Raw genomic sequence first — 17,187 nt, 5'->3', positions numbered from 1 at the left:
TCCTGAATATTCTAGAAGGTTCTAGAACATCGAGTATTGTCTGTTGACAGAATGAGGCATTTATTCCTTTTGTTTGATTAATAATAATAAGATAATAATAACTTTATTTACTACAAGTTCATATACAAGGTATACAGTCCATAACCGACATCAATGACATACTACTGTATAGAAAGCCGTACACAAATAACCCGCACATAAAAGAGAGAAGCTTACGACGATGTTTCGCTCGTAGTGTGACTTTGTAAATGGTCCAAGTCGGACCGAAACGTCGTCGTAAGCTTCTCTCTTTTATGTGCGGGTTATTTGTGTATCGTTCCAGTGACGGTATTGTGCCTTTTTTTGTGTTATTTATATAAAAGCCCTTTGTTATGCAGAGCATTTCTGGCAAATTAGGTCAGTTTTGTCCCAGGATGCGACCCACACCAGTCCACTAACACCCGAGTAGCCATTTTACTGATGAGTGAACATAGACAACTGGTGTAAGAAAACACGTCCGATGTTTCCTCCCCTGTTGACAAAATGAGTACATTTATTCCTTCTATTTCATTAGTTAGAAGATTGTACACAAAGCTACATTCTGTATGTGTATGATCCACTATAGTAATGTAACTTGTTACTTCACATGACCTGTTCCCAGTCGTAAGAAGCTTAGTAACTCTAATACTATCTGCACTCATCACTATCACCCCACTCAACACAAACCTCATGTGGGGTGAGGAGTGGAGGAACTGGTGGGTGGTTGCCATTCGGTTGGGACTCCCTCTCTCATTCAGAGACGCCGAATAGGTAAATATTGCGATTTTGGCTTAAATTGCAACGCTCTTCTTGCCGAATAAGGCAAGCGGAAATTTGTGTATGGAATAATTTCGCAAAAATCTTTCTGAACCTAACGATAAAATAATATATTTCATTGTGTCTGTTTATTTTTAAAATATTCTAAACCAATCTAAAATATATTTAGTTGGAATACGCTAAATTAAATTCCGCTTGTTATAATATGGTTAGGTATGTTTTTTAAGTTTTTTTTCTTTTTTGGTACAAAATTATTAATTTTTATATTAACACAAATGAAAAAAATATATCTGTAAACAGATAAAAGAAAATATATATATATATATATATATATATATATATATATATATATATATATATATATATATATATATATATATATATATATATATATATATATATATATATATATATATATATATATATATATATATACAATAAGATCACAGTAAACAGGTGATTTCAGAATATGCAAAACAACCACTCTGAAAGAATAGAGAAATTCCAAGCGCTTTCGTGACTACTCACATTATCAAGGAACTATGAAAGTAAAGCATCCAAGGAAGCTATATAAGGGGTCGGCCAGCACCTCACTATCAGATCCCACAACGGTTAAACACGTGACGTGCAGTGACCCAACTTGGATAGGTCCTTTGCACAACTCACTCACAAACTATTCTACCCAAGAAAATTTAAAAATTATTATTTGTCCAGTGTATTATTAAATTCTTCCCAAATTCTATTAATTATAAATGGATTTAATTTATATAAACCAAAGGAAATATTCATATTATTGTCAAAACTGCTTTTTATGAAACAAGATTCAATTATATTCCTGTCGACCATGGACTTGCTTGATACTACTTTCTCAAATTTTTGAAAATCAATTGGACGATTAAAATCTCTTACATGAATAAATAGAGCATTGGAATCTTGTCCAGTTCCAATGCTATATTTATGTTGTTTTAATCTTAGTTCGAGATTTTTACCAGTTTGACCGCAATAAACTTTATCGCAAACCCTAGCACTTATAAGTTAAATAATGTAGAACTTAGCCATACAGATTGCGAAAAGGACTTGGAGGTTATGGTAAGCAGCAACCTTAAACCAAGACAGCAATGCCTAAGCGTACGTAATAAGGCAAATAGATTACTGGGATTTATATCAAGAAGTGTAAGCAACAGAAGTCCAGAGGTCATACTGCAGCTTTATACATCATTAGTAAGGCCTCACCTAGATTATGCAGCTCAGTTCTGGTCTCCATATTACAGAATGGACATAAATTCGTTAGAAAACATTCAGCTTAGGATGACTAAATTAATACATAGCATTAGAAATCTTCCTTATGAAGAAAGATTGAAGACTCTTAAGTTACATTCACTTGTTAGACGAAGAATGAGGGGAGACCTGATCGAAGTGTATAAGTGGAAGATAGGTATTAATAAAGGGGATATTAACAAGGTCTTGAGGATGTCTCTCCAAGAGAGAACCCGCAGTAATGGATTTAAATTAGATAAGTTTAGATTTAGAAAGGACATAGGAAAGTATTGGTTTGGAAATAGGGTAGTTGATGAGTGGAACAGTCTACCTAGTTGGGTTATTGAGGCTAGGACTTTGGGTAGTTTCAAATCTAGGTTGGATAAGTACATGAGTGGGAGGGGTTGGATTTGAGTGGGACTTTCACATCAGAGCTTATTTCTTGGGTAGCATTGAAAATTGGGTTGGTCAAATGTTTGTTAGTGGGATGAATTGTAAAGGACCTGCCTAGTATGGGCCTGCAGGCCTCCTGCAGTGTTCCTCCTTTCTTATGTTCTTATGTTCTTATGTTCTTTTACAAGGAATCTTATAGACACATTCATCAGCATTTTGGGGGGAATTCTTTATCAATTTTTTTTTACTGTATCAAGATTTTTGAATACAACTTTAATATTAAAAGTCTTAAGAAGAGAAGGCATATCAACCAAGTTTTCATAGCTTCCTTGGATGCTTTACTTTCATAGTTCCTTGATAATGTGAGTAGTCACGAAAGCGCTTGGAATTTCTCTATTCTTTCAGAGTGGTTGTTTTGCATATATATATATATATATATATATATATATATATATATATATATATATATATATATATATATATATATATATATTTCTTTTTTTTTCGACAAGTCGGCCGTCTCCCACCGAGGCAGGGTGACCCAAAAATAAAGAAAATCCCCCAAAAGAAAATACTTTCATCATCATTCATCACTTTCACCACACTCACACATAATCACTGTTTTTGCAGAGGTGCTCAGAATACAACAGTTTAGAAGCATATACGTATAAAGATACACAACATATCCCTCCAAACTGCCAATATCCCAAAACCCCTCCTTAAGAGTGCAGGCATTGTACTTCCCATTTCCAGGACTCAAGTCCGGCTAAATAAAAGTAACCGGTTTCCCTGAATCCCTTCACTAAATATTACCCTGCTCACACTCCAACAGATCGTCAGGTCCCAAATACCATTCGTCTCCATTCGCTCCTATCGAACACGCTCATGCACGCCTGCTGGAAGTCCAAGCCCCTCGCCCACAAAACCTCCCTTACCCCTTCCTTCCAACCTATTCGAGGACGACCCCTACCCCGCCTTCCTTCTCCTACAGATTTAAATGTTCTCCATGTCATTCTACTTTGATCCACTCTCTCTAAATGACCAAACCACCTCAACAACTCCTCTTCAGCCCTCTGACTAATACTTTTATTAACTCCATACCTTCTCCTAATTTCCACACTCCGAATTTTCTGCATAATATTTACACCACACATTGCCCTTGAACAGGACATCTCCACAGCCTCCAACCGCCTCCTCGCTGCTGCATTCACAACCCAAGCTTCACACCTGGAGTTTACCTGGAGAGAGTTCCGGGGGTCAACGCCCCCGCGACCCGGTCTGTGACCAGGCCTCCTGGTGGATCAGAGCCTGATCAACCAGGCTGTTACTGCTGGCTGCACGCAAACCAACGTACGAGCCACAGCTCAGGAACCGACTTTAGGTGCTTGTCCAGTGCCAGCTTGAAGACTGCCAGGGGTCTGTTGGTAATCCCCCTTATGTATGCTGGGAGGCAGTTGAACAGTCTCTGGCCCCTGACACTTATTGTATTTGTCTCTTAACGTGCTAGTGACACCTCTGCTTTTCATTGGGGGATGTTGCATCGTCTGCCAAGTCTTTTGCTTTCGTAGTGAGTGATTTTCGTGTGCAAGTTCGGTATTAGTCCCTCTAGGATTTTCCAAGTGTATATAATCATGTATCTCTCCCGCCTGCATTCCAGGAAATACAGGTTCAGGAACCTCAAGTGCTCCCAGTAATTGAGGTGTTTTATCTTCGTTATGCACACCGTGAAGGTTCTCTGTACATTTTCTAGGTCAGCAATTTCACCTGCCTTGAAAGGTGCTGTTAGTGTGCAGCAATATTCAAGCCTAGATAGAACAAGTGACCTGAAGAGTGTCATCATGGGCTTGGCCTCCCTAGTTTTGAAGGTTCTCATTACCCATCCTGTCATTTTTCTAGCAGATGCGATTGATACAATGTTATGGTCCTTGAAGGTGGGATCCTCCGACATGATCACTCCCAGGTCTTTGACGTTGGTGTTTCGCTCTATTTTGTGGCCAGAATTTGTTTTGTACTCTCATGAAGATTTAATTTCCTCGTGTTTACCATATCCAAGTAATTGAAATTTCTCATCGTTGAACTTCATATTGTTTTCTGCAGCCCACTGAAAGATTTGACTGATGTCCGCCTGGAGCCTTGCAGTGTCTGCAATGGAAGACACTGTCATGCAGATTCGGGTGTCATCTGCAAAGGAAGACACGGTGCTGTGGCTGACATCCTTGTCTATGTCCGATATGAGGATGAGGAACAAGATGGGAGCGAGTACTGTGCCTTGTGGAACAGAGCTTTTCACCGTAGCTGCCTCGGACTTGACTCTGTTGACTATTACTCTCTGTGTTCTGTTAGTGAGGAAATTATAGATCCATCGACAGACTTTTCCTGTTATTCCTTTAGCACGCATTTTGTGCGCTATTACGCCATGGTCACACTTGTCGAAGGCTTTTGCAAAGTCTGTATATACTACATCTGCATTCTTTTTGTCTTCTAGTGCATCTAGGACCTTGTCGTAGTGATACAATAGTTGAGACAGACAGGAGCGACCTGTTCTAAACCCATGTTGCCCTGGGTTGTGTAATTGATGGGTTTCTAGATGGGTGGTGATCTTGCTTCTTAGGACCCTTTCAAAGATTTTTATGATATGGGATGTTAGTGCTATCGGTCTGTAGTTCTTTGCTGTTGCTTTACTGCCCCCTTTGTGGAGTGGGGCTATGTCTGTCGTTTTTAGTAACTGTAGGACGACCCCCGTGTCCATGCTCCCTCTCCATAGGATGGTAAAAGCTCGTGATAGGGGCTTCTTGCAGTTCTTGATGAACACGGAGTTCCATGAGTCTGGCCCTGGGGCAGAGTGCATGGGCATGTCATTTATCGCCTGTTCGAAGTCATTTGGCTTCAGGATAACATCAGATAGGCTTGTGTTAATTAACCAAATTCTGTGGCTCTCTTATATAAGAGTGTTGGTACTACTATGCTTTCATACATTCCTTTCTTTGCCTCCATAGATAACGTTTTTTGACTCCACATATATCTCAACGCACCACTCACCTTTTTTCCCTGAGCGGTCTCTTTTCTTTGCCTCCATAGATAACGTTTTTTGACTCCACATATATCTCAACGCACCACTCACCTTTTTTCCCTGAGCGGTCTCTTCCTGAGTGGTTTCCTCCCGAAAGGGCTGCGGCTGAGCGGTCTCCTTTTCACACCTTTATGCTAATGACCTTGACCTCATCCACGACCCCCACCCACGACCCCCACCCACGACCCCCACCCATGACCCCACCCACGACCCCCAACCACGACCCCCCACCCACGACCCTCACCCTCGACTACCTCACCCACGACCCCCACCCACGACCCCACCCACGCCCCCACCCACGCCCCTCCCCACCCGCGCCCCATGCGCCCGCCCGACCGGGGGCCCGCCCGTGCCGACCCGCGCCCGCCCTCGCGCCCGCCCGCGCCTTCTGCAGCGCCTTCTGCAGCGTCGTCCGGATCGCCCCCTCTCCCCGAATTTTTTTCCGATTTTTTTCAAATTTTTTTTGAATTTCTTGTGCTCTCCATCTCCTCGGATCAAGTTTTTCTCGATATCAATAATACAAAGACTCCACTTCCTTGGATCAAGTTTTCTTTTATTCCCCCCTCTGGGGGTAAGCATTTCAAAATGGACTCCCACTTGCACCCCAAATTCCTGCTCCATCTCCTCGGATCGAGTTTTTTCGATAATACAAAGACTCCATCTCCTTGGATCAATGTTTTCTCGATAATAAAAAAGACGCTACTTCCTTGGATCAAGTTTTTCGGATTCCCCCCTCTGGGGGTAAGCATTCAAAATGGACTCACACTTTCACCCCAAATATTTCTCCTCCATCTCCTCGGATCGAGTTTTTTCGATAATACATAGACTCTATCTCCTTGGATCAATGTTTTCTCGATAACCTGTTTACATTAATGTTTTATCACTGATTTCATCATTGCTTAGTTAATCTTAAGTTAATTTTAAGCCAGCCCGTAATGCTATGCATAGTATAAGTGGCTTTGGCATACTGCTCTTACCTGTATTTGTTGTACCTCTGTATGTGTGCTCAAATTTTTAAATAAATAAATAAATAATACAAAGACGCTATTTTCTTGGATCAAGTTTTTTGGATTCCCCCCTCTGGGGGTAAGCATTCAAAATGAACTCCCACTTTCACCCCAAAATATTCCTCCTCCATCTCCTTGGATCAAGGGTTTCTCGATAAAACAAAGACTCCAATTTCTCAGATCAATTTTTTTCTCGATAATACCAAGACTCCATCTCCTTGGATCAAGTTTTTGGATTCCCCCCTCTGGGGGTAAGCATTCAAATGAACTCCTCCTATGGGGCATCGTACTTTCTCTTACTACAGGTCTAAACAAGTGTGACGTCACCCCACCTGTGTTTACTCGGCGGTCAGTGACGTCACGTGATGACCTCACACATACAGGCTGAATCTTGTCGACTTCCCCCTATGTCAGTGACGTCACGTGATGACCTCACACATACAGGCTGAATCTTGTCGACTTCCCCCTATGTCAGTGACGTCACGTGATGACCTCACACATACAGGCTGAATCTTGTCGACTTCCCCCTATGTCAGTGACGTCACGTGATGACCTCACACATACAGGCTGAATCTTGTCGACTTCCCCCTATGTCAGTGACGTCACGTGATGACCCCGCACACACAGGCTGAATCTTGTCGACTTACCCATCTCAGTATTACACATTTCATATACAACATAGGGAAAACATTTTCACTCTTAACCAGGATAACCCAAATAATTTCACATTTTTTTCGTTAATACCCACAACAATCCACAATTTCTTTACAAAATACAACACAAGTCTAGACATTTTTCTCGTTTTAACTATTTCATTAGAAAAAGTCACCACAACACTTACAACTTATAACCACTTTTCGATAAATTCACTAGTCACAATTTTACATATTACGAAGTTAATACGCACACACACCTCGCTTTACTTTGAACACCTTCAAAACACTCTCATAAATCATTTGAATACTCACAAAAATACCTTTGAACATTTCCAAACAACACTGAAACACTTCCAAAACAACATTTTGAGTACTCCCAAATACACCACTGAATACTACTAAAACACCACTGAATACAGTCAAAACACCACCAAAATCACCATAAACTAAGATCAACATCACAGACTAACACCCATTTTCATACAAATCCTCTCAAATCACTATAACCAAGACGATTACCAATTTCTATGAGTACACTCACCTCCAACTAAGATATAACGTGAACGCAAAAAAAAACATGAACACAAACCAAACACACACGAACACTTACAACAGAATCAACTCTTTTTTGGGTATCTCTAGTTCGACAACAACACCCACAACCCACAACACCCCACAACCCACAACACCCCACAACCCACAATTTTTTCTCGTTTTAACTAATTTCATCAGAAAAAGTCACAACAACAACCCACAACTTATAACCACTTTTTCGGTATATCTAGTTCGACAGCAGTACCCACAACCCTCATCACTTACCAATTTATTCACAATTTATTCGATACAAATTTTTCCCCTTCTTTTTATTGAATCTTAAAATGTAATACACATTCCTCCCTACATTACTAAAATTCTAATAAAATCCTCTCCATACCCATCTCCTTGTATCCACATAAATTAATATTATACTCACAACAAGTAATCTCACTAGCCAACTACTGCGACATGTTTCTACACACTCCAATCTTTTCCAGTGTAACATAACTTTTCACTTCTATAATTTCTTTTATAATATTCACACATTACCTTTATTTTCAGTAAAATCCCCCCCCCATATTTAATTAAATTTTTAATACAACCCTCCCCATACCCCTCTCCATCTCACCCACATTTCTTCACATCCACTCACCCGTTTCCCATCACACCTCTTCTGAACACACACAAAAATCACATTTCACATCCATAAATGCATCTCATCACCCATCTCAAATCCACTAAAATCACTGTAACCAAGATATTCACAAAATTCTATGACCACCTAACACACACACAGACAACTCACTTTACTTTGAACACTACCAGAAACACCATCAATTACCTTTGAATACTCCAAAAACATCATTTCGAACACCCCCAAATCACCACGGAATACTACCCAAACACTTCTAAAAAAAATCACCAGAAACTAAGATCAACACTACCAGCTAATACCCATTTTATAGAAATCCCCACATTCCTCCCTACACTAAATTTCTAATAAAATCTACACAACAACAACCCACTTATAACATCTTTTCGGTATCTCTAGTTCGACAACAACACTCACAACCCACAACACCCACATCCCACAACACTCACAACCCACATCACCCACACCCCTCAATTATTTCTCGTTTTAACTAATTTCATCAGAAAAAGTCACAGCAACAACCCACAACTTATAACCACTTTTTCAGCAACTCTAGTTCGACAACAACACCCACAACCCACAACACCCACAACCCACAACACCCACAACCCACAACACCCACAACCCACAACACCCACAACCCACATCACCCCACAACCCACAATTTTTTCTCGTTTTAACTAATTTCATCAGAAAAAGTCAGAACAACAATCCACTTATAACATCTTTTCGGTATCTCTAGTTCGACAACAACACCCACAACCCACAACACCCACATCCTACAACACCCACAACCCACATCTCCCACACCCCACAATTTTTTCTCATTTTAACTAATTTCATCAGAAAAAGTCACAACAACAACCCACAACATATAACCACTTTTTCAGCATCTCTAGTTCGACAACAACACCCACAACACCCACAACCCACAATTTTTTCTCGTTTTAACTAATTTCATCAGAAAAAGTCACAACAACGACCCACTTGTAACATCTTTTTGGGTATCTCTAGTTCGACAACAATACCCACAACCCACAACACCCACAACCCACAATTTTTTCTCGTTTTAACTAATTTCATCAGAAAAAGTCACAACAACAACCCACTTATAACGTCTTTTCGACATCTCTAGTTCGACAAAAACACCCACAACCCACAACACCCACATCCCACAACACCCACAACCCACAATTTTTTCTCGTTTTAACTAATTTCATCAGAAAAAGTCACATCAACAACCCACAACTTATAACCACTTTTTCGATATCTCTAGTTCGACAACAGTACCCACAACCCTCATCACTTACCAATTTATTCACAATTTATTCGATACAAATTTTTCCCCTTCTTTTTACTGAATCTTAAATGTAATACACATTCCTCCCTATATTACTAAAATACTAATAAAATCCTCTCCATACCCATCTCCTTGTATCCACATAAATTGATATTATACTCACAACAACTAATCTCACTACCCAACTACTGCGACATGTTTCAACACCCTCCATTCTTTTCCAATATATCATAACTTTTCAATTCTATAATTTCTTTGTAAAATATTCACACATTACCTTTATTTTCAGTAAAATCCCCCCATATTTCATTAAATTTCTAATACAACCCTCCCCATACCCCTCTCCATCTCACCCGCATTTCTTCACATCCACTCACCCATCTCCCAACACACCTCTTCTGAACACACACAAAAATCACATTTCACATCCACAAATGCATCTCATCACCCATCTCAAATTCACTAAAATCACTGTGACCAAGATATTCACAAAACTCTATGACCACCTAACACACATACACACACACACACACACACACACACACACACACACACACACACACACACACACACACACACACACACACACACACACACACACACACACACCTCACTTTACTTTGAACACCTTCAAAACACTCTCATACATCATTTGTGACCACCTTTTCTCAATATCTCTTAAGAAATATTCTCTCATCCACAACCTTTATCATCTCACTGCAGAACCCCAAGATTACTTCGAACACTCTCATAAATCATTTGAATACTCACATAAACACCTTTGAACATTTCCAAACAACACTGAAGCACTTCCAAAATATCATTTTGAATACTCCCAAATTAGATTTATCATCTCTAATTTATCTACACTTACACATTTCATTAACTGAAATTACAACACATCCACCATACTACTCCCTCAGTCTCCAGACTTTACAACATTATCACAAAAACTAACTCATACACTTATGACATGAGTCATTTTACCAAAACTAACACAAACACACCCACACACACCACACTTTACTTTGTACAACACCAAAAACATCATCAATTACCTTTGATTACTCCAAAAACATCATTTGAACACATTCAAAAACATCATCAAACTCCTTTGAATACTCCCAAAACACCACTGAATTCTACCAAAACAGCACCGAATACTGCCCAAACAACACTAAAAATCACCAGAAACTAAGATCAACACCACCAACTAACACCCATTTTATAGAAATCCCCTCAAATCACTATAACCAAGACGATCCCACTCACCTCAGACTATTATATAACCTGAGCGCAAAAAAAAAACACTCATAAATCATTTGAATGCTCACAAAAAAAACACCTTTGAACATTTCCAAACAACACAGAAAACACTTACAACAGGATCACCACCAACTGAAATCATAACATGTACACACACACACACACACACACACACACACACACACACACACACACACACACACAAAAAAAAATAAATAAAAAAAAACTATGACATCCATCAACTATCATCAATGACCACTCACCTCAAAACCACTAAGATCGCAGAAAACACTCATTTTCATAAACATTCACTCAAAAAATCACAATCACCAACTCCATACAATATCTAATACACTCCCCTCACTACCACCAACACATACCAGCACAGATAGGGATACCTCCCATGACATCACACTCCATCCTGTGTTTACTTGGCAATCAGCAACGTCACACCCCAGTTGTACTTCATTTAACTTAACGAGAGGAAGTTACTTGTTTCAACCTGTTATATCTCCAATATCTAAGATCACCACAATCAAGACGTTTACCAAATTCTATAACCCCACCACTAAGATCACACATTTTTTGTACACATTCTCTTAAAACATCATCATAACGAAGATCACTAAAACTATCTATACTTTTACTTAAATCACATAACATTTTGTCTTCTCTAACTCACTCACCAATTTACATTCACACTTACACATTTCATTAACCGAAATTACATCTCATCCACCAAACTCCTCTCTCATTCTCCAGACTTTGCAACATTAGCAAAAAAAAAAACTAACTCATACACTTATGACATGAGACATTACCATAACTAATACACTGACTAACTTTGAACCATCTCTGAACAACACCAAAACACCACGGAACACCTTCCAAAAAATACTCTGCACATCATTTGAACACCTTCAAAAAACACCATCAAACACCTCCGAATACTCCCAAAACACTGCTGATTACTACCAAATCACCACTGAATACTACCAGAACACCGTCAAAATCACCAGAATCTAAGTTTAGCATCACCAGCTAACACCCATTTTATAGAAATTCCCTCAAATCACTATAACCAAGAACTCCCTCCCCATGGGCGCAAAAAAAAAAAAGAAAAACTTGAACACAAACCTAATACGCAAACACTTAGTACATGATCACCATCAACTGAAAACATATCTTGTACACACATAAATCTAAGACAACCACCAACAACAATCACCCATGTTCACTTACCTCAAAAATCACTAATATCACAGAAAACACTCATTTTTTTATAAACATTCACACAAAAAATCATATTTGACAATATCTAAGCGCACTCACCTCACTACCACCAACACACGATGTCACACCCCACAGGACCGGCGAGGTCACCTCCAGTGACGACACACTCCCATCTGTGTTTACTTGGCGGTTAGTAACATCACACCCAACCCACCTTGTTTCAACCTGTTGTACCCTACATTATCTAAGAACACTATAACCAAGACGATTACCAGATTTTATGACCCCACCACTAATATAACAGAAAACACACATTTTTATAATTATTCACACAAAAATCACGATCACCAATTCCATATCATGTTTACCATCATCTATCAACACTCATCACCAAGATCACCAAAAATCTAAGATCATGCATCTCAAAACTACTATGATCACTGAAAACACTTATTTTTTAAACATTCGCACAAAAATAAAACATACACAAAAATACCACTGAGAAAATAGTTGACAATATGTAGGAAGAGATACTTCTGAGTACATGGGAAGAACATTCGAGTACCTCAGAGCAGGACATTTAAACTGACAAAGAGCACATTGTATTCCTTTCTTTCATTATTTGAAAAGGTCACACAGAATAATAGCTATCCATGTCTACAGTATCTAACGAGAAACTTATTTTCTCAAACCATATGACCTGTTATAAACGGCTAGAAGCTTGGGGCTGGCTTTTATATCTTGTAATTTCCTACTTGACATCTCAGAAACCCTCCTACCCCATATGGGTAGTGGGGGGGGGTGATGGTAGGGTGGGGTTGGCACCGACCACTAACGCAGTCTAAGAGTAACCATGGCCATTGACACCAACGCTACTCTGAGACCTCTCTCCTTGCTGTGGTTGCTCCCTTGCAACATTGCACAGCTCCTGATGACGCACTGAGAAATGTGAAAGTACTTGAGCTAAAGATTTCCACCTCCCCCCCCGTTGGCTTATCCTGTATATTTTATTTTTTATTATTATCACACTGGCCGACTCCCACCAAGGCAGGGTGGCCCACCAAGGCAGGGTGGTCCACCAAGGCAGGGTGGCCCACCAAGGCAGGGTGGTCCACCAAGGCAGGGTGGCCCACCAAGGCAGGGTGGCCCACCAAGGCAGGGTGGCCCACCAAGGCAGGGTGGCCCACCAAGGCAGGGTGGCCCACCAAGGCAGGGTGGCCCACCAAGGCAGGGTGGCCCACCAAGGCAGGGTGGCCCACCAAGGCAGGGTGGCCCACCAAGGCAGGGTGGCCCACCAAGGCAGGGTGGCCCACCAAGGCAGGGTGGCCCGAAAAAGAAAAACTTTCACCATCATTCACTCCATCACTGTCTTGCCAGAAGGGTGCTTTACACTACAGTTTTTAAACTGCAACATTAACACCCCTCCTTCAGAGTGCAGGCACTGTACTTCCCATCTCCAGGACTCAAGTCCGGCCTGCCGGTTTCCCTGAACCCCTTCATAAATGTTACTTTGCTCACACTCCTGTATATATATATATATATATATATATATATATATATATATATATATATATATATATATATATATATATATATATATATATATATATATATATATATATATATATATATATACCTTTTAACAAACCGGCCCAATCTAAACTTTTTATCAATGAATCTGAGGATGCAACTTGTAAGTTATGGGTTATTTAGTATCTTTACTGTGGTCTCTTTAGTTTTAACTGAACAATGTCTATTGTAAAGGTTTTCTGTTTTTTTTTTTTTTTTAAGAAAAATACAAACCTTTCATCAGTTTCCCGATTGTCAGTAAACTTTCAATGCCAGTCAGCGTCACGTGATGCTTAAATAAACCCATTACCTGAAGTCTCATTATGGAGACGAAATGTGATCTTACTGGAGCTGTAGGTAATTTACATAAGTTGGTAATAAGAAAGGTGGGGGGGGGGGTCAGTGATGTTATCTGTGATTATTCTTGCTTTGAGAAAGTTTTTATATTGGTTCAGATTTATCCCCAGGTGTATTTCTTTATACCCTACGGAGGTTAGCTTGGGTCCAACTGTGACCACAAATACAGGTCTTTACAGACTAATCCACCATCAGCACCGTTATGGCGAGCTCCAGCTCAAGTCCCTCCAAAGCCTAAATCTTGAAATAGCAATAGCACGATATCAAAAGAAATTACAAACAGGTGAGGCACAACCCTGTACAAAGGAGTTACGTTTGATGGGAACAACAAAAAATAAAATATTAAATGATATAAATAGCGCATTTACGGCAATATTAGGCATTGAAATTTAGTATAAATTTTCCCTTAAAAATCAGCTCATGAAGTGAATCTAAATGAAAATGCTGATAATTTATGTTTCTATGAATTTGGATTTTAGAGAGCAGCAGGACGAGCATCATGAATGAGAAGACAGAATCAGAGGAGGTGACAACAACACCTTGGCAGTGTAAACTGAGCACACCTGGAGAACGTCTAGCTTCACTCTACCAGACATCCAAGTTTACTGATCTGACTATCACTTTCCCAGGTCACAAGGAAACTATGAAGGTACTATACTTTTATCACTGGTGCATCTTATAATTATTTTACTTAGTCATTCACTTATTGCTGTTTACCAGCAACCTTGTTGTAGTACTATAACGAAGACAGTAATGATGAACGAGCAAAAAACACGGGGTAAGTAAATTCTTATATATATTTCCTTCACCAAACAGTGAGCAATTATATGTACAATACTGACAGAGAATATGTACAGAAAGAAAATTTTGCAAGCATCAGAAACAGGAAGAACCGCCTTCGACCAGACTTGGAGGTAAGTCTATCAGTTTTGATTAATAGTGTCCAACATCGCTTCACAACCTTGGCTTTTTACAGCATTTAGTAATTTACTACCTATTCCATACACTTTCAACATCTGCCACATTACTCTCCTATCCACTCTATCATATGCATTTTCTAAATACATAAATGCAATGAAAACTTCCTTATCTTTATCTAAATACTGTTGACATATATGCTTCAATGTAAACACTTGATCTACATATTCCCTACCCACTCTAAAACCTCCTTGCTCATCCGCAATCCTACCTCTAATTCTTTCAATAATAATCCTACCATACACTTTACCTGGTATACTCAGTAAACTTATTCTCCTATAATATAAAGGAACTAAAAATGCTCTCTGCCAATCCCTAGGTACCTTTCCCTCTTTCATACATTTACTAAAAAAAAATTCTAACCACTCCAACACAATATCCCCCACTGCTTTTAACATTTCTGTCATGATCCCGTTAGTTCCAACTGCTTTACCCCCTTTCATTCTACGTAATGCCTCACACACCTCCCCCACACTCACATCCTGGTCTTCTTCACTCTTAAAAGATGTTATACCTCCCTCGACATCTAAAAGTTCCTCAAAATATTCCAACCATCTATCCAATGCCTCCATCTCCCCATCTACTAACTCTCCTACTCTATTTTTAACTGACAAATTCATTCGTTCCCTAGGATTTTTTAACTTGTTTATCTCACTCCAATTTTTTTTGTTATTTTCAGTAAATTTCTTGACAGTGCCTCTCCCACTCTATCATCTGCTCTCCATTACACTCTCTCACCTTTCTCTTTACCTTTCTTTTACTCTCCATATACTCTGCTCTTCTTACAACACTTCTGCTTTGTAAACACCTCTCTTAAGCTACCTTTTTCTCTTTTATCACACCATTTACTTTATCATTCAACCAATCACTCCTCTTTCCTCCTGCACCCACCCTCCTATAACCACAAACCTCTGCTCCACATTCTAATACTGCATGTTAAAGACTATCCCAAACCTCTTCAACCCATCCCCCTCACTACCCAGACTTGCACCAGTCCACCTTTCTGCCAATAGTTGCTTATATCTCACCCTAACTTCCTCCTCCCTTAGTTTATACACTTTCACCTCTCTCTTACTTGCTGTTGCGATTTTCCTTTTGTCCCATCTACCTCTTAATCTAACTGTAGCTACAACTAAATAATGATCCGATATATCAGTTGCCCCTCTATAAACATGTACATCCTGAACACTACTCATCACCCTTTCATCCACCAATTCATAATCTAACAAACTACTTTCATTATGTACTATATCATACCTTGTATACCTATTTATTCTTTTTCATAAAATATGTATTACTTATTACCAAACCTCTTTCTACACATAGCTCAATTAAAGGCTCCCCATTTTCATTTACCCTTGGCACCTCAAATTTACCTACTACTCCGTCCACAACATTTTTACCCACTACAACATTGCGATCCCCAACCAAAAGTACTCTCTCACTTGGTTCGATACCTCCCACACTCAACATTTCCCAAAATCTCTCTCTCTCTCCTCTATACTTTTCTCTTCGCCAGGTGCATAAACACTTACTATAACCCACTTTTCACATCCAACCCTTATTTTCCACCACAGAATCCTTGAATTTAAACATATATTCTCTCTTTTCCTGCCATAACTTATCCTTCAACATTATTGTTACTCCTTTAGTTCTAACTCTATTTGAAACCCTTGATCTAATCCCATTTGTTTCTCCCCACTGAAACTCTCCTACCCCTTTCAGCTTTGTTTCACTTACAGTCAGGAGACACACACACACACACACACACACACACACACACACACACACACACACACACACAAACACACACACACACACACACACACACACACACACACACACACACACACACACACACACACACACACACACACACACACACACACACAAACACACACACACACATGTGGTCCAGTAACTGGCGGGGCCAGGAGCTGAGTCTCGACCCCTGCAACCACAATTAGGTGAGTACACACACACACACAAACACACACACACACACAAACACACACACACACACACATACACACACACACACACACACAAACACACACACACACACACACACACACACACACACACACACACACACACACACACACACACACACACAC

General features: G+C 39.7%; 1 protein-coding gene across 6 annotated transcripts in view; it reads left to right on the top strand.

Annotated features, from left to right (window-relative positions):
* LOC128698111 (BTB/POZ domain-containing protein 6-B-like) overlaps positions 1-17,187 on the top strand; it is a 154,418-nt gene that overhangs the window by 53,150 nt on the left and 84,081 nt on the right. For 5 of the 6 annotated variants that reach the window (XM_070094257.1, XM_070094254.1, XM_070094256.1 and 2 more), the window contains one exon: positions 14,572-14,741. In XM_070094257.1, coding sequence (XP_069950358.1) covers positions 14,592-14,741 — 150 coding nt within the window. In that variant the 5' untranslated portion in view covers positions 14,572-14,591. Of the gene's footprint in view, positions 1-3,612; positions 3,827-14,571; positions 14,742-17,187 lie in introns of all 6 variants that reach the window. The other variant, XM_070094255.1, reaches the window with a different exon arrangement.

This window comes from Cherax quadricarinatus, chromosome 45, assembly GCF_038502225.1.
Source record: "Cherax quadricarinatus isolate ZL_2023a chromosome 45, ASM3850222v1, whole genome shotgun sequence".
In the NCBI taxonomy this organism is placed as follows: Eukaryota; Metazoa; Arthropoda; class Malacostraca; order Decapoda; family Parastacidae; genus Cherax; species Cherax quadricarinatus.
Note: the sequence above shows the minus strand (reverse complement) of the source record. Positions and strands in the feature narration are given on the sequence as shown.